This window comes from Capricornis sumatraensis, chromosome 16 (assembly GCF_032405125.1).
Source record: "Capricornis sumatraensis isolate serow.1 chromosome 16, serow.2, whole genome shotgun sequence".
NCBI classification, from domain to species: Eukaryota; Metazoa; Chordata; class Mammalia; order Artiodactyla; family Bovidae; genus Capricornis; species Capricornis sumatraensis.
Genome location: NC_091084.1, coordinates 77768078 through 77786639, shown reverse-complemented (window position 1 = coordinate 77786639; position 18562 = coordinate 77768078). Strand labels below are relative to the sequence as shown.

Genomic DNA, 18562 nt, shown 5'->3' with positions numbered 1-18562 from the left:
ATGGGATTTTCCAGGCAAGAGTACTGGAGTGGGGTGCCATTGGCTTCTCCGAAAGGAGCATGACCCTGATGTAACTATGTTTGGAAATCAGCAAATGGCTCACTCGGGAGCAGAGAAAACTTGGTCAGGTTTTTGAGTTTTGAGATCCTTTGAGTTCCCAGGTGCCTGGAAGGCTGTGGTCCCAGATTCCTCTGGGATGCTGAGGCAGAGTGCCCATCTACTTCCTGCCAAAGACTCAAGGCAGACTCGGGGCACTGAACTGTATCTCAGCCACAAATAGGAGAGAACCTGCTGGCTCTTCAGCACTTTCCCTGTGGGTTCAGCTTCCTTCCCCTCTGGAGACCAACCCAGGACCCACCTGTCCCAAGACAGTACTGTGCCAGTGGCTTCCAGCTCTCCCCCTTTGCCCAGCTTCCTGTGCGCCAGGTTCGAGAGCACGTCCCCCAGGACTTCCCTGGGGGTCCAGCGACTAAGAAGCCTCCCGCCAGGGCAGGGGACATCAGAGCAACTAAGCCTGTGCACCCAGAGCCCACGCTCTGCAACGAGAGAAGCCACGGCACGGAGAAGCCGGCCCACCGCGGTGGAGAGCAGCCCCCGCTGCGCCATAACTAGAGAAAGCCCGAGCGCAGCAACGAAGACCCACACGGCCCCAGATAGACTTAACTAATTCATTAGATGGGCTTCCCTGGTGGCTCAGACGGTAAAGACTCTGCCTGTAATGTGGGAGACCCAGCTTTGGTCCCTGGGTTGGGAAGGTCCCCGCGAGAAGGGAATGGCTACCCCACTCCAGTATTCTTGCCTGGTGAATCCCATGGAAAGAGAAGCCTGGCGGGCTAAAGTCGGGGTCACAAGGATTCTGACCTGACTGACCAGTTAAATAAATTTGAAAATTGAATTTAAATTAAAAAAAAAAAAAGCACTTCCCCTGGGACAGCCCAGTGTCTTTGTTTAGTCCCAAGGGCCTATTCCTCTATCCCCTTGACGTATGACCCTGGGGCATGGACACCCCCCACCCCCGTGCCCAGACTGTCCCACTCTGGACCTGTTTTGCTTGCAGCAAACAGGAGGCAGTGATCTCTGCCTCTGCTCAGCTTCCCCAGGATGAAAGAAGCATGGCAGGTTAGCTGTAAGCCTGGAGCAGCTACTTTAAATTTCAAAATTAAGCTTTCATTCCTCCCTGTTTTTTCCCATTCATTCATTTAACATATTTATTGAGTGGCCACTGCATGCCAGGTTTTGCTCTGGAGACAGGCCAGTGAAAAATGAGATAAAGTTCCTGCCCACACATTTGAGAGGGGCAAACAGATACTAAGCCAATACCCTCATCAATGAATATAAAATTATCGAGATACATCTTGTATCAGAATGGAATTTAATTCTCTGTGAGTATCGTAAGCTGGTCCATCCCAAATGGGCTTAACTGGGCAGTAGGGAGGAGAAAAGGGACCTTGAGGGGCAAAGGCCCTGGGGCACTCAGATTCCTTACAAGTTGAACACAGAGTTACCTATGACCCAGCAATTCCGCTCCTAGGTGTATACTCAAGAGATATGAAAACTTGTCCACATGAAAACTTGTACATGGATGTTTAAAGCATCATTATTCATAATCGGAAAGGGAAACAACCCAATGTCCGTTAACTAATGAGTGGATAAGCGAAATGGCATAAATTCACAGTGAATACTGAAAGTGAAAGTCGCTCAGCCGTGTCCGACTCCGAGACCGCATGGACTATACAGTCCATGGAATTCTCCAGGCCAGAATACTGGAGTGGGGAGCCTTTCCCTTCTCCAGGGGATCTTCCCAAGCCAGGGATCGAACCCAGCTCTCCCATACTGCAGGCGGATTCTTCACCAGCTGAGCCACGAGGGAAGCCCCAGAATACCATTCAGCCAAGAAAAGGAGTGAAGTACCGCTCACGCTACAATATTGAAAACACTGGGCTGGAAGGAGCCAGTCACGAGGGGCCGCATGTTGTACGAGTCCATTTATATGAGATGTCCAGAACAGACGAGTCCACAGCAAGTAGGTTGCGGTTGCAGGGTGTGTCCGTTTGCTCAGGCTCCCGTAAGGCTGTGCCACAGACGGGGGCCGGGGCGGGGGGGTGCTTAAACAACAGAAATGTATTGTCTTACAGATCTGGAGGCCAGAAGTCAGAGAGCAGGTGTCAGACCGGTTAGTTTCATTCCAAGGCCCCTCTCCTTGGCTTCCCAATGGTCCTCTTTCTCCCTCTCTGTGTGTCTATGTCCTAATCTCTTCTTACGACGCTAGTCATATGGGATCAGCGCCCTCTCTAGTGACCTTGCTTTACCTCTTTAAAGATGAATTCCTGGCAGCCCCGTGATTAGGACTCTGAGCTCTCACTCCTGAGGGCCCAGGATCAATCCCTGGTCAGGGAACAAAACTCCCACAAGCCAGGCAGTATGGCCAAAAAGAAATGGTGTCTCCAAATAGGTCACATTCTGAAGTCTGCAGTCAATATCACATATGAGTGGGGTGACTGCTAATGAGCACAGGACTTCTTTCCAGGGTGATGAAAATCTTCTGGTGTTAGTGCTAGATCAATGTGCAACTTTGTGCATACAGGCACACCTCAGAGATACCGCAGGTCTGGTTCCAGACCACCACAATAAAGCGAACATCACCGTAAAACGTCATATGAGTATTTAGGTTTCCCGTTGCATACAAAAGTTATGTCTGTGCCATGTTGCAGTCTATTAAGCATCATGTCTACAAAAACAATGTTCAGACCTAAACTGAAAAATAGCTTATTGCTGAAAATGTAACCATCGATATCAAAGATCACTGATTACAGGACATCCCTGGTGGTCCAGTGGTGAAGACTCCATGCTCCTAATTCAGTGGGCTCAGCTTCAGTCTCCGGTTGGGGAACTAAGATCCCACGTGTCCCACACGCAATATGGCCAAAAGGTTAACAAAACAAAATGAAATTTAAAAAAAAGATGTTAAGGCAAGAGCACTGATTACACATCACCGTAAGAAACGTAATGAAAGAGCTCCAAATACTATGGGAACTGCCAAAATGCAACACAGAGACACGAAGTGAGCTTATGCTCTTGGAAAAATGGTGCCAGTAGACTTGCTCGATGCTGAGTTGCCTCAAACCTCCCGTTTGTAGAAGACAAGCATCTGGGAACTGCAAGAAAATGAGGGATGCTTGGATGCTAAAAGCCACTGTCCACTCTGAAAGGACAACTTTGCCCTGGGGCAGGAAGGGGCCTGGTTTGCAGATTGCAAAGAGAACGATGCAGTGAGACGAGCTGTTAATTTTGGCAGAGCCCTCTCTCAACCCCGGGAGACTTCACGGGTCTGCCTGCTCCCTCTATAAGACCTTGCCCTTCTCCATGGTGTCTGGCATTCAAGCTCATTATAAGGCACTCTTTCAAACTGGGATTGGAATTTTGTATTTTTTGTTTGTTTTTGTTTTTTTTTAGGTGAAGTAGAAAAGAATAGCTTTATTGCTTCGCCAGGCAAAGAGAGCCACGGAAGACTAAAGCTCAGAACTCTGCGTCCCTGGAACTGGCTATTTTTTTAAACCTTCAAAAACCAATTTCTACTCCTCGTAGACAATTTGCCATGGAGCAGACGAATGCTGCTTGAGATAACCTCTTGCTTATTGTCACGTGGTGCTTCCCGTGTGTCAGGCACTGTTCCAAGTCCCAGCCAGCTACTAAGGCGTATAGTTCCAACAGTCCAGTGAAGTGGGAACCAGTGCTCTCCTCCCCAAAGGCATGCTGCCCATAGAACTAATAAACGGCAAAGGCAGCATTCGAAAGTTGGCAGCCTGGTCCAGGGTCCACACTGTTACCCATCACAGGTGAGGGTTTATTAGCTTATGACAGTTCCATTTTACAGATGAGGAAACTGAGGCCCAGAGGTGAGTAACTTGTTGGCTAGGCTGAGCTGTGGGTGAGGACTCATTGGGATGGGGTGGGCCTGTGCGCAGGTATGTGGCTTCCGTGGCCAGTCCCTCTCAGAAGCAGAGCTGGGGAGGATGGCTCTGGGGATGGTGGTGAGGCGCCAGAGGAGGGCTCAGAGCTGGGCATCCACTCCAGCCTCCCTGCCGGCCATGTGCCCAGCTTCATCCCTGCTTACTCCAACTCTCAGGTTGCAGGGAGAGCCTGCCCTGCCAGGGGGGCTCATGGGGCTGGGGTCAGAGGTGCTAAAGAGATGCCCGAGGGGGTGCCTGGGGCAGGAGGGGGCGGGCACCTTCCTCCCAGCTCTGCAACAGCCCGCGTGACCTTGTGGCTGACATTCCTTGGCGGCCACGTGGCCCCAACTGGCAGGGACAGCTGCGCACAGGGGCCAGACCGGCTTTGTTCCCAGGGTGGCGCCCGCTCTCCATTCGGGCCCCGCGCCTGTTTGGGGCTGTGTGGGCAGTGGGCACCAGGAATAGGGGGGCGGTCCCATGATAGCCTAGAGGCTCAGGGCCGCCGGGTGTCTCTGGGAGGATGGGGCAGGACCAGACGAAGCAGCAGATCGAGAAGGGGCTCCAGCTGTACCAGTCTAACCAGACAGACAAGGCGCTGCAGTTGTGGATGAAGGTTCTGGAGAAGAGCTCAGACCTCGTGGGGCGCTTCCGCGTGCTCGGCTGCCTCGTCACGGCCCACTCGGAGATGGGCCGCTACAAGGAGATGCTCAAGGTGGGAGCGCGCGGCCAGGCTGGGCAGGTGGGGCCCGGCGGGGCTTCTCCCAGGCTTCCCAGCCCCCTCCCGCCTCCTCAGACTCGCCTGTATCCCTCAGGCTGGTGCCAGGGCCTGAGGCCCCGAATCCTCCGCATCTCAGGCCCTGGGTCTTGGATGCTCCGTCTTGGCTTTGGATTTGGGCCCCTGGCCTTGAGCTTTGGTGTCTGAGGTTCTCAGCCTCGCGGTTTGAGGCACTCAAGGCCAGGTCTCAGACTCAAGGCTCCAGTCCTCTCCTGTGGGGTTCTGAGTCTAAGCCTGGGGAGGGCGGCACTGGCTCCAGGTTTGAGGCTGGGGGGCTGGGTGGGTGGTGGAGACTGCAGACCAGTTCCGGGATGAAGTTGAAAGCAGGGGGGTCTGGGTTTGGGAGGTGAAGGCTACCGGGTTGCAGCTTCCAGTCTGGCTGGGGAGCCTAACACATATCTGAGGCTTGGGGTGGGCGCTCCGCGTCTGAGGCTCTGGGCTGGGGGTGGGGGGCTTGGAGGGGCACAGGCTGAGCGCCCCGGCCCACCCCCGCGGCGGGCAGTTTGCTGTGGTCCAGATCGACACCGCCCGGGAGCTGGAGGATGCCAACTTTCTCCTGGAGAGCTACCTGAACCTGGCGCGCAGCAACGAGAAGCTGTGTGAGTTCCACAAGACCATCTCCTACTGCAAGACCTGCCTCGGCCTGCCCGGCACCAGGGCGGCCGCCCAGCTCGGAGGCCAGGTCAGCCTGAGCATGGGCAATGCCTTCCTGGGCCTCAGTCTCTTCCAGAAGGCCCTGGAGAGCTTCGAGAAGGCCCTGCGCTATGCCCACAACAATGACGACGCCATGCTCGAGTGCCGCGTCTGCTGCAGCCTGGGCAGCTTTTACGCTCAGGTCAAGGTGCGCCCCAGGGCCCCCGGGGGAGGGCGGTGGAGGCCCCCGGCTCCCAGAGAGCCTCCTAGGAGTCGTGCTCCCTGTTGCCACACCGTGTTCAGTCCTCCCATATAAGTAGGGACGAGGCAGATGGGAGTCTGAGAAGAGAAAGACTTAGCCGGGAGGAACAGAGATGGCCAGGCTTCCCAGGTGGCGCTAGTGGTAAAGAACCCACCTGTCAATGCAGGAGACGTAAGAGATGCAGGTTCGATCCCTGGGTCGGGAAGATCCCCCTGGAGGAGGGCATGGCACCCCACTCCAGTCTTCTTGCCTGGAGAATCCCAGGGACAGAGGAGGCTGATGAGCCACAGTCCACTGGGTCGCAGAGTCAGACACAAGTGAGGTGACCTAGTGTGCAGAGATGTGGCCAGGCAGGGCAGAATCAAAATTCAAGCTTCAATCTGTCTGACTTCCTTGGGGAGTGGGAAGCTCCCATGTGAGGACAGGCCTTAAATCTGTACTACTGTGTGTTTGCTGTGTGATCTTAGGCAAGTCACTTCTCTCCAAGCCCATGAAATGAGGGCGAATGGAACCCGCTTTATAACATGGTTTTAAGGATCATTCTTCAAACACATATTGAGCATCTATTGTACCCCAGGCACTGTTGGTCAGGATACAGCAGGGAAAATAAGAGCCAAGTGCCTGGGATCACGAAGCTTGCTTTCTAGCTGGGGGAGGAAGTTGAATAAATATAATCAGCAAAGCCAAGTATACAGCGTGGTGGAAAGTGCTTAGGAAAAAGGAGGGCAGGGAAAGGGGGTCGGAAGTGCTGAGGAAGGGGTGTTGCAAGATCAAACAGTGTGGTAGGGGTGATGTCTGATGACTTGGAGAAGAGAGGGTGGGCCATGTAGAAATCTGGCAAAAGAATGAAAAAGGGAGTGGTGAAAGCATAGCTCTGCTCTTGGGGGAGCTTACCTTGCCTACTCCAGGAAGCGTGGAGGCCAGCGTGGCTGTCGCAGGTGTGTGAGAAAAGGTGGGAGGTGGTGGGGTCCTGGGGGTTAGGGGAAAGGGAGATAGCAGAGAGAAGAAACTGATGGAGCCAACCACCTCAGGCTTCAGGCCCTGAGCCTTTGCTCTCCTTCCTGCAGACATCCAGGCTGCGCTCGGCCCTTGGGGCATGTCAGTGCCTGGCACAAAATAATGCCTAGTAAACCTTGCGAAAGTCAAAGTGTGAAAGTGTGGGTCACTCAGTCATGTCTGACTCCTTGAGACCCCATGGACTGTAGCCCACCAGGCTCCTCTGTCCATGGAATTCTCCAGGCAAGAATACTGGAGTGGGTTGCCATTATCTTCCCCAGGGGATCTTCCCAACCCAGGGTTCGAACCCACATCTCTTAAGTTTTCTGCATGGGTAGGCGGGTTCCTTACCACTAGCTCCACCTGGGAAAGCAGTTGGGTGTGAGGAAATAAAGAGTTGTCCATGGATTGATGGATCATCCTTCATCTGAGGATTTTGTTTGCAGCAATAAGACATCTGGAGAAGCCATTCTGTGAGATCAAATAGGATTGGAGAGACATGGGCGTGTTTTAAAACCTTTTTTTTATTATGAAGAAAATTAACCATACAGGAATGCATAGAGGATGGTATAATGAATCACCATATACTGGCTACTTATATTTAACAATTAATATTTTTCCATGTTTGATTTACATATTTTTCACTGAAGTGTTGTGATATAAAATTATCTCACATTATATCCCGTACATTATGGGACTTCCTTGGTGGTCCAGTGGCTAAGACTCTACGCTCCCAGTGCAGGGAGCTGGGGTTCGATCCCTGGTCAGGGAACTGGATCCCATAGGCTGCAACTAAGAGTTTGCATGCTGCAACTAAAGACCTGGAGCAGCCAGATAAATAATTTTTTTTTAATTATAGACATCACGAAATTTTACCCCGAAGTAGTTCAGTAAGCATTTCTGAAGAATAAGAAGACTATTTTCTGATATAAGGACACTTAATTATATAACCACAATATTATTCTTACACACACCATGGTGAACAATTATCTCTTAAATTTCTCTCTTTATCCTGAAAATACACCTTAACTCTCAGCTTGTTTGAACTGGAACACAAGCAAGAACCACACACTGCAGTGATTATTATGTCACTTTCAATAGAAAGTTAATACACTACTCTTTATTCTCCATGATTTACTGAAGAAGCCAAATTAATTAATATTCCATCTCATTGTCTCATTGCTTCCTCAAGGAGTCACATAAGCTGTTTCTTTGTCTCCATTACTCTCTATGAACGAGAATTTTAAAAATGACTTGGTAAGATGTAGGTCACGCATTTTTTAATTTTTTTTTTTACTGTGGAGCCTTTATTGAATTCATTACAATATTGTTTATGTCTTGGGTTTTTGGCCACAAAGCATGTGGGATCTTAGCTGCCCAACCAAAGGTTGAACCTGCACCCCCTGCGTTGGAAGGGGAAGTCTTAACTGCTGGACCACCAGGGAAGTCCTGTAGGTCATGCATTTCTGGTGAGAACCTGTACAAGCAGGACTGCGTGCTTCGTAAGACACCATATCGACGTCTGAGCAAGCGACCACCTGATCCCACCGTTTTCAGCTTTGCCTTCTTCCTTGCAGGACCAGCAGCTTAATTTGTGGGGTGACACTTTGTGAATATTCAGTTCAGCAACAGTATTTTCCATAATGGTTTGAGGATTTTTTGATGTCTGTTGCCTGAATCAATTCTGTCAACTCTCATGAAATGGTGACTTCCAAGTTCTATGATGCCTTCTACAATTATTAGCTGGGATTTTCCTATAAGGAAGAACTTTTCCTCATCAATTAGAGCTAGCTGATTACTCTGAAAAACAGTTCCTAAAGGAAAGGTAGATAAATCCTTTGTCCCTCTCCTTTAATTGCCATGTTTCAGGATAACGAGTTGATGTGATAGTTGACTCCAGCGATCACACTTGTTTTGCTTCCTCTTTTTGGTATTTCATCATGAAATCTTGGACTTAAAAAAAATATTCAGTAGTCTTCAGTCAGTTGCAGTCATTGTTCCTTTTGATACTCATGTTATCTTAATTTTAGTCAGTGGAATTCCCTTCAGCCTGACCCCTATGTCCTTTTGATGAGACTTCCTTTAGTCTTTGGAAAAAAGCATTCTGGTTTTCTGGCACAACAATCTGTCCCATGGTATTGTGGAGAGTCGGCCCTTGGTATTCTCAGGGGATTTGTTCCAGGATCCCCGAGGACACCAAAATCCAGGAATGCTCAAGTCTCTTATATAATATGGTGTAGTATTTGCATCGGAGAAGAAAATGGCGACCCACTCCAGTACTCTTGCCTGGAAAATCCCATGGACGGAGGAGCCTGGTAGGCTGCAGTCCATGGGGTCGCTAGGAGTCGGACACGACTGAGCAACTTCCCTTTCACTTTCCACTTTCATGCACTGGAGAAGGAAATGGCAACCCACTCCAGTGTTCTTGCCTGGAGAATCCCAGGGACGGAGGAACCTGGTGGGCTGCCATCTATGGGGTCACACAGAGTCAGACACGACTGACGTGACTTAGCAGCAGCAGCAGTAGCAGTATTTGCATAGAACCTGCATATATGGCTGCAGTGGGTCTTAGCTGTGGCATGTGGGATCTAGCTCCCTGCCTAGGGAGTCTAGAGTCTTACCCACTGGACCACCAGGGAAGTCCCCCCCCCCCATATTCTTTAAATCATCTCTTGTTGTTGTTTTAGTCACTAAGTCGACAGGCCCACGGACTGTAGCCTGCCAGGCTCCTCTGTCCGTGGGATTCTCCAGGCAAGAATACAGGAGTGGGTTGCCATTTCCTTCTCCAGGGGATCTTCCCCAGCCAGGGATTGAACCTGCGTCATTGGCAGGCAGATTCTTTTCCACTGAGCCGCCAAGGAAGCCCAGATTATTTATAAAACCTAATACACTGTAAATGCTAGGTTAATAGTCATGTGCCTGGCAACTGCAAGCTTTGCTTTTTTGGAACTTTCTGAATATTTTTCCCCCAATATTTTCAAGCTTTGATTGGATGTGGAACCCTTGGGTACTGAGGCCCACTGTATTTCCTGCTCCAGACCAGTAAAGACCGGATGTGGGCTCTCAGGATGCTCATTGCCACTGGCTTGTTATTGCTACTAAATCTCCTTGGTTTCGAGGACAATTGGACTTTATACTGAAATCTTCAACTCAAGCCTAATGTTTCAGGATTTCCTTTATTTCAAACTTGATTCTTTTTTTCTCTTAGGCTGAAAATCTTGGTTTCTAACAACATAATTAAATATTTACTTTATCTTACAAAGTACACAAAATAATTTGAAGACAATATACCACTATTGCTGAAAAAAAAAAGACAAATGAAGTTTAGGACTTCTCTGTTCTTTTGTCTTTATGATATATCCCACTATGGTTGAACTGTTCAAGTGTATGTTTTAAGGTCATTTGAAATAACACTTGTTCTGTATGGTTATATTAATAAGAGCTTATATAATATATTATAGCAATTATGAAATCATCATAATATATTATAATATACCTTAATTATAATTATATTATAATTATAAATTATATTTAATTATCTAATAATTATATAATAATTATAATAATATTATATTATGTAGAATATACATAATATATACAATATATAATATAAATATTTATAAATATAAATAGATATATAAATATACAATACAATTAATACATATAATATAATATTTAATATATAATTAATATGTTATAATTCTTATTATAACATAATAATATATTGTTATAATATATGGTATGATATGATATAATTATATAATAATAATTATATTATATTATGAATTATATATAATTGTGTTATATATTATATTGTATAAAATTATATTCATATAATTATATATATTTAATTATATATAATTATAATATATTATATTATATAATATTATTATAATTATATTTATATAATCTTATATTCTTATATTCATATTATTATATTGTATATATTATGATAATTATATTATTCAGTTCAGTTCGGTTGTTCAGTCGTGTCCGACTCTTTAGCAACCCCATGAATCGCAGCAAGCCAGGCCTCCCTGTCCATCCCCAACTCCCGGAGTTCACTCAAACTCATGTCCATTGAGTCGGTGATGCCATCCAGCCATCTCATCCTCTGTCGTCCCCTTCTCCTGCCCCCAATCCTTCCTAGCATTAGTCTTTTTCCAATGAGTCAACTCTTCTCATGAGGTGGCCAAAGTATTGGAGTTTCAGCTTTAGCATCAGTCCTTCCAATGAACACCCAGGACTGATCTCCTTTAGAATGGACTTATTGGATCTCCTTGTAGTCCAAGGGGCTCTCAGAGTCTTCTCCAACACCACATGTCAAAAGCATCAATTCTTTGGCACTCAGCTTTCTTCACAGTCCAACTCTCACATCCATACTATATTATTATGAGTAATATATTATATTTATATTATAATTATATAATATTTGTATTATCATATCATATTTAATTATATTATAATTATATTGTATTATAATTATAGTCATATTATAATTAAGTTATATTTATATTGTAATATAATATAGTTGTATTACATTTTATTTATAATATAATTATAGTTATAATTATATTACATTATATTGTAATTATATATTATAATTATAATATATAGCTAATTACATATAATTAATATATAAGTATATAGTATAATTAAAATTATATATTATATAATATAATTAATATACATTTAATATATAATTATATAATACAATATTCTATATGAATATATTATATATTATTATATATAACACATTAATATAATACATATAATATATTTAATATATAATTAATATAATTTAAAATATATAATATATTACATGTATAATATATTATTAATTATATATTAATTATAATTAAAAATAATTGTAATTTTATATAATAATATACAGTTAAGGTTATTTGTTTCCATTTTCTAATCTTAGGTTTTTTTAATTAAATTTCCTATTTTTAAGTCTGTAAAACATTTACATGGCTTCGAATTAAAAAGTACATAGTACATATTAAGTTTATTAGAAACAGGTCTGTATTGGGGTTACCGAGAGTTCTCTTTGGGTCATATTAGCTTGCTCGATATCAAATGAAAATTCCAGTCGCTTTTCTACAAAAAAGAACAGGGAATCGGGGTTGTAACTGAATGGGACGTGAAGTCAAAGGTGGCTGTTTGATTTTTAGTTTTGTTTTTCACGTGAGGTAAGACATGCCAGACTGTGTTTTTACGGAGATGGGATGACTCAGTAGAGAGATGGGGAGGGTTCCTGAGCCCACTGGAGGCGGTTTATTTAGTTCGACGGGAGCAGGGAGGAGCAGGAGCCAGCAGTGTGGAGACAGGGCCGGCAGGCTTGACCGAGAAGGCGGGTGAGGGAGCGGGTCCCCGACTTCCTTCTGTTTCCTGACGGAGTGTCTGGTGAGGTCGTGTGCTCATAACTGGCAGGCTGAGAAGACGTCTGGAAGTCTGAGGAGAAGGGAAGCGGGAGAGGATGATTTCTTTGCCTCAGTGAGTCTGTCCTATGTTCTCGGAGCTGACTCTGCTGGCAATCCAGCCTTCAGTGATGACCAGCCGCCAGGAGGCAAACTCCAGCGGGGGGTCAGGGTGGGCTCGGACAGCCCCGCCACCACACTTCTGTGCATCTCTGCAGGCCAGGGGCCCAACCGGGACTGGCTGAGAGGAGAAGCCAGTTGCCTTTCTTGCTTCTCATTCTCATTCATTCATTCAGCAAATACTTTCTGAGCCAGGAACTGTGCTAGGCTCTTGGCATACGTCGGAAAACCAGATGAAAATTGTTACGTTCATGAGCCCACCCCTTTGCAAGGCTGTTCCTCCTGCATGGATCACGGTTTTCCTGGACACCAGGATAAGTGAATGAATGAATGAGCGAGCACGCGGTGGAGCGCTCCACTTAGGGGCAGCTCCCGCCACTCAGCATGCGCCCTCCCAGCCCGGCCCCTCCCTTTGTTCCCTGCAGGACTACGAGAAAGCCCTGTTCTTCCCCTGCAAGGCTGCGGAGCTCGTCAGCGACTACGGCAAAGGCTGGAGCCTCAAGTACCGGGCCATGAGCCAGTATCACATGGCTGTAGCCTATCGCCTGCTGGGCCACCTGGGCAGCGCCATGGAGTGCTGTGAGGTGGGGCGCGGGCGGAGGAGGGTGGGGCCCGGGCCCGGGGCTTCCTCCTGCCTGCTCAGCCCCCTGAGGCCCCCCAAGGCTGGCTCCTGGCCCCCCCTCTCTACCGCTGAGCCCCTGGAGGATGTGCTTGCTCCCCTTACCCCGTCTACCCCAAATCTCATTCCCTTATAGTCTGTTCCCAGCGGAGGGGGCTTTCCTTTGCCCCCCGCCCAATACCCACTCTGTGGGACACTTTTAAGTTGGAAGCCAGCCAGTCTGGAGTTCCACCAACCTATCCCGCTTAATAACCTGGGGACCTCGGTCAAGCCACTTCCGCTGTCAGAGACTCAGTCTCCAGGGCTGTCTGTCCTCAGTGGTTCGGTACACGGGGACTCTGCACCAGGAAAGGGGTACCGGGCTCCGAGGGTGTCAGAGGGGCCCACGGGGCGAGGATGCCTCTAGGGTGGGGGGCAGACGCGCAGGCCTGAGGGACCGGCTCCGTCACAGGAGTCTATGAAGATCGCGCTGCAGCATGGGGACCGTCCGCTGCAGGCTCTCTGCCTGCTCTGCTTTGCTGACATCCACCGGAGCCGTGGGGACCTGCAGGTGAGGTCATCAGGACGCAGGGGGCGGCGGTGCGGGCCAGGCCGGGCCTGATCCCACCCCCCAACCCGGCTGCGCAGACAGCCTTCCCCAGGTACGACTCCGCCATGAGCATCATGACCGAGATCGGGAACCGCCTGGGGCAGGTGCAGGTGTTGCTGGGCGTGGCCAAGTGCTGGGTGGCCAGGAAGGCGCTGGACAAGGTGAGGGGACTCCTGTCCTGCGGCCCCCAGCTCTCCCCAGCGCCCCCACACGTCAGCCAAGGGTGTGTGGATCTGCTTCCCGACTGGGCTCTTTCAGACCCCTTGTCCAGTATCAGCCTCACCCCAGGTCTGTGAGGCCAGGGCATCCCAGGTCACTTTCCAGGCTCAGAGCAGGGTGTGACTTGCCCAATCACCCAGCTCGTAAAGGGCCAGAGCTGGGGTTGGAACTCGAGATGCTTGAACTGCCTCCTATGATTTCACACGGAGTAGGAAACCCAGGGCAGTATTCTTGCCTGGAAAATTTCACGGGCAGAGGAGTCTGGCAGGCAACAAGCGGTTGCAAAGGGTTGGACACGACTGAGCAACGGAGCCTGATTTCATAACCACATCGTGAGATAGGAGTGTTCTTCCCATTCTGTATCCAAGTAAACTGAGGCAGCTCAGGCCAGTGTACCCCAGCCTCTTCCTCTCCCCAGCCCCGCCCCTCCCTGCCCTTCCTTCCCTACAAGCTGAGGCCTCCGTCCGTCGGCCCTGCCTGCAGCCCTGGCCTGTCTCCCCTTCCAGGCCCTGGATGCCATTGAGAAAGCCCAAGACCTGGCCGAGGAGGTGGGGAACAAGGTCAGACCTGATTCCGTCTGCTGGGTCTGGAGTCAAGAGCCCAAGGTGGGATCCAGGGTGGCTGGGTGGCTGGGTGGGGAGACCACCCCCACCAGCCTGCTCGTGCCCTGAGTCCTTCCAGATCTCCAGGAGGTGCCCCAGTCACCCCCTGACCCTGGCTGTTTCTCCTCCACTCAGAGAGCAATTGGAGGGGCGGGCAGGGTGAGAGGTCCGTAGCTCGGGGGACATCAGAGTTCCTCAGAGGATTCTTTCTCTCTTTTTGGAAAGCTTCTTTCTTTCTGGCTGCGCTGGGCCTTCATTACTGCTTGGGCTCTCCTCTGGCTGTGGTGCACAGGCTTCTCCCCGCCCAGGTGGCTTCCCTTGTGGAGCACAGGCTCCAGGGCCCCTGGGCTTCAGAAGGTGTGGCCTCCCGGGCTCCGGAGCACGTGCTCAGTACGTGCGGTGCACAGGCTTAGCTGCTCCATGGCACGAGGGATCTTCCCGGATCAGGGATCAAACCTGCGCTCCCTGCATTGGCAAGCCAATTCTTTACCACTGTGCCACCAGGGAAGCCCCCCTCAGAGGTTTCTTGATGGTCATTAAGACTCTGCCAGTGATAGGGAGGTGGGCACCCCAGGGCTTTTCTAGCTGTGGGTTCCAGGACTCACTGGCTTCCTGCAAGGTGGGTACAGCAAGCCCCCTTTTACAGATGAGGAAAGTGAGGCTCAGAGAGGTGCTCAAGGTCCCACACCTGGTAACTGACCTGTGTTAACTCCACAGCCTGTGTTCTTCCCACAGTCTATGCAGCCTCTTCAAATTTCATCATCCTATCCAAACCTTTTGAAAATAGCCTCAGAGTCTTCTAGAAGATGCACCTTTCTCAGAGGTCAGGGCATAGTCTTGTTAAAATGCCAAATATACCTGCCTTGGCTGGACAACAGCTGCTCTGGCTTACCCAAATATCATCAGAAATGCCGATGAGCTGCTGTGGGTATGCAATGAACAGAAACAGGAAAGCAAATTAGTGAGTAGGGCATCGAGACAGCAGATATGGTCAATAAAAATCCTTCAGAAACATGAGGTCCCCAGTCGCTTCTAGGAGTAAGGATCACTGATTTCGCCGACCCCCTCATTCTGCATGAAGGGAAGCTAAGGCCCGGAGAGGGCCAGACATTTTTCCTAGGGCCCTCAGCAAGGCAGGAGCGTGGCAGGACAGGGACCCCGTGTACTGAGCGCCCTGTGGTCCCAGGAGGACAGATGGCATCTCAGGACGGCTGCTCACCGGCACTGACCTGGTCTCGTCTGCCCCCCCGCTGCAGCTGGGCCAGCTGAAGCTGCACTGCCTGAGCGAGAGCATCTACCGCAGCAAAGGGCTGCAGCGGGAGCTGCGCGCCCACGTCGTGCATTTCCACGAGTGCGTGGAGGAGACCGAGCTCTACTGCGGCCTGTGCGGCGAGTCCATCGGCGAGAAGAACAGCCGTCTGCAGGCCCTGCCCTGCTCCCACATCTTCCACCTCAGGTAAGCGCCCGGCCACGGGCCCTCGGGGGCTCCCTGGGGCCTAATCACACTTAGGCGGTGCTTTCGGGGCCTCCTGGGTGCCTGCTCTCAGAGTTTCCTGTCTAATCACTCATCGAACCCTCCAGCGGCCCTGTTTTTCTCCCCAAAGAGACCACAGAGAGAGAATTCTCGAAGGTCGTGGGAGAGCGGTGCTCTCTGCCTGCCGCGGGGAGGGGAAGAGGGAGCCGGGTCCAGGGTGGGCGGCCAGGCTGGCCGAGCGGACCGCGCCCTTTGCACCAACCCCCCACCCCTCCAAGGTGCCTGCAGAACAACAGGACACGAAGCTGCCCCAACTGCCGCCGCTCGTCCATGAAGCCTGGCTTCGTGTGACCCCGCAAGTCGTGGACCTCACCTCGCCTCCCCTGCTCCTTCTCTGCCCTCACGCTGGAGGGCCCTGACCGGCTGAGCCCCTGCCATGCCTGTTTACTCCTGGGGCAGGGGCTGGGGGGGGCGCCTCCTGCGGCCTCGGTCAGGGCCCAGGGCCTGCCCACGGCAGTTCCACCAGGCCCAGCTGCCCTCCCCCCTGCCTCTCTGGACTTTGCTCTTTCTAGAAAAATAAAACCGTTTGTACCTCGTCCCAGTGATTCGGATGTTCCCTGCCCACGGACTGCCCAAGGGTGAGGGAGAGCAGTGGGCTTCCCTAGACACCCCCGTCTCTCTGCACACATGGACGAGCGCCTCCACTGCCCTCCCGGCTTCTCGGGCTGCCGTGGGAGCTGGAGGCAAGATCCTGCTGGTGAGCAGCACCTTTAAGTGCTGACACGCGGGGCTGGGCAACAGGATGTGGCACAGAGTAAACATAGCAAACCAGCCACATAGAAAGTCTGCCAGAGGACTCCCCTGGGGGCCCAGTGGATAAGAATCAGCCTGCCAGTGCAGGGGACATGGGTTCGATTCCTGGTCCGGGGAGATTCCACATGCCACAGGGCAACTAGGTCGGTTCATCAAAACTGCTGGGCCTGCGCTCTACAAGAGAGTACAGGAGAGTACCCCCAGTCGCTGCAACTGGAGAAAGCCCGCACGCAGCAATGAAGAGCCAGGGCAGCCAATAAATAGACAGAATAAATGTTGTTTATTTTTAATTGAAGGATAATTGCTTTACAATATTGTGTTGGTTTCTGCCATACACAACACGAATCAGCCATAGGTATACATACATCCCCTCTCTAAAACACAAGACTTCTAGTCAGCTCAGGCTGCCATAACACAATACCACACACCGGGTGGCTAAAATCATCAAAATGTATTTCCTCGCAGTTTTGGAGATTGGAAGTGCAAAATCAAGGAGCCAGCAGGGTTGGTCCCTGGTGAGGCCCCTCTTCCTGGCCTGCAGATAGCCCTTTCTCAGTGTCCTTGCATGGCGTTTTCTTTGTGCTTATATGTAGAGAGAAGAGAGCGAGATTTCCCTCTCTTTAATCCCATCGTGAGGGTCCCACTCTCATGATCTAATCGAACGCTAATTACTTCCCAAATGTCCCATCTCCCAATCCGTCACACTGAGGGCTAGAGCTTCAACGTATGAATTTGGAGGCAGGGATACAAAATTCAGTGCATAGTAATGATTAATTAAACCAAAATCCATACTGATGTTAATAAATAAGTGGACAAATTAAAATCTTAATAAAAAAAGAATGAGATATTTGCATAGTTTCAAAGTACTTCCTCACAAAATACTTGTTAATTTCAAGGGGGAAACCTCACCATGGAGAAGGTTTGTAGAACCAGATTAATCACTGAGAGAGATCGACATCTCCAGTAATGAAACAAAACGAAATCAGCTGCTACCTGCATGAACGGAGTGAGAAACTCAGTGTCTCTTCTGTGACGCCCCTGCAAAGATGAATCACGTGAATGTAATCATGAGGACACACCAGGTAAACGCAAATGTAGAAATACTCTGCAGGACTTCCTTTGCAGTCCAGTGGAGAAGAACCCACCTGCCAATGCAGGGGACATGGATTCGATTCCTGGACTGGAAGATTCCACATCCCGTGGAGCAACTAAAAGCCCCCCCGCACCAGGACTGCTGAGCCCACAAGCTGCAACTGCTGAAGCCCGGGAGCCCTAGAGCCTGTTGCTGCAGCAAGAGGCTGCAGTGAGAAGCCATGCACCGCACTAGAGAGGAGCCCCCGCTCACTGGAACCTGAGAAAGCCCGTGAGTGACAGTGAAGACCTGCCACGACTAAAGAACAAACACATTAATTAATTTCTTAAAAGACTGTTAACGTCAGTGAACCGTGAACTTCCTGATGTTCAAGCTGGTTTTAGAAAAGAAGGAGGAACCAGAGATCAAATTGCCAAGATCCACTGGATCATGGAAAAAGCAAGAGAGTTGCAGAAACACATCTATTTCTGCTTTATTGACTATGCCAAAGCCTTTGACTATGTGGATCACAATAAACTGTGGAAAATTCTGAGAGAGATGGGAATACCAGACCACCTGACCTGCCTCTTGAGAAATCTGTATGCAGGTCAGGAAGCAACAGTTAGAACTGGACATGGAACAACAGACTGGTTCCAAATAGGAAAAGGAGTACGTCAAGGCTGTATATTGTCACCCTGCTTATTGAACTTCTATGCAGAGTACATCATGAGAAACCCTGGGCTGGAAGAAACACAAGCTGGAATCAAGATTGCCGGGAGAAATATCAATCACCTCAGATATGCAGATGACACCACCCTTATGGCAGAAAGTGAAGAGGAACTCAAAGGCCTCTTGATGAAAGCGAAAGAGGAGTGAAAAACTTGGCTTAAAGCTCAACATTCAGAAAACGAAGATCATGGCATCCGGTCCCATCACTTCATGGGAAATAGATGGGGAAACAGTGGAAACAGTGTCAGACTTTATTTTTTGGGACTCCAAAATCACTGCAGATGGT

The 18562-nt window shown here is 49.5% G+C and overlaps 1 protein-coding gene across 2 annotated transcripts; it reads left to right on the top strand.

Annotated features, from left to right (window-relative positions):
* Window positions 1-4470: 4470 nt before the first annotated feature.
* RAPSN (receptor associated protein of the synapse) lies at window positions 4471-16063 on the top strand. 2 transcript variants are annotated; one of them, XM_068989164.1, is made up of 8 exons: window positions 4471-4662; window positions 5228-5566; window positions 12585-12743; window positions 13230-13328; window positions 13406-13528; window positions 14093-14146; window positions 15445-15644; window positions 15941-16063. In XM_068989164.1, exons 1-8 carry the CDS (start codon window positions 4471-4473, stop codon window positions 16011-16013), a joined length of 1239 nt encoding a protein of 412 aa, XP_068845265.1. In that variant the 3' UTR covers window positions 16014-16063. The 2 variants fall into 2 exon arrangements, with proteins under 2 accessions (XP_068845265.1, XP_068845266.1); XM_068989165.1 differs by lacking the exons at window positions 13406-13528; window positions 14093-14146.
* Window positions 16064-18562: the final 2499 nt, after the last annotated feature.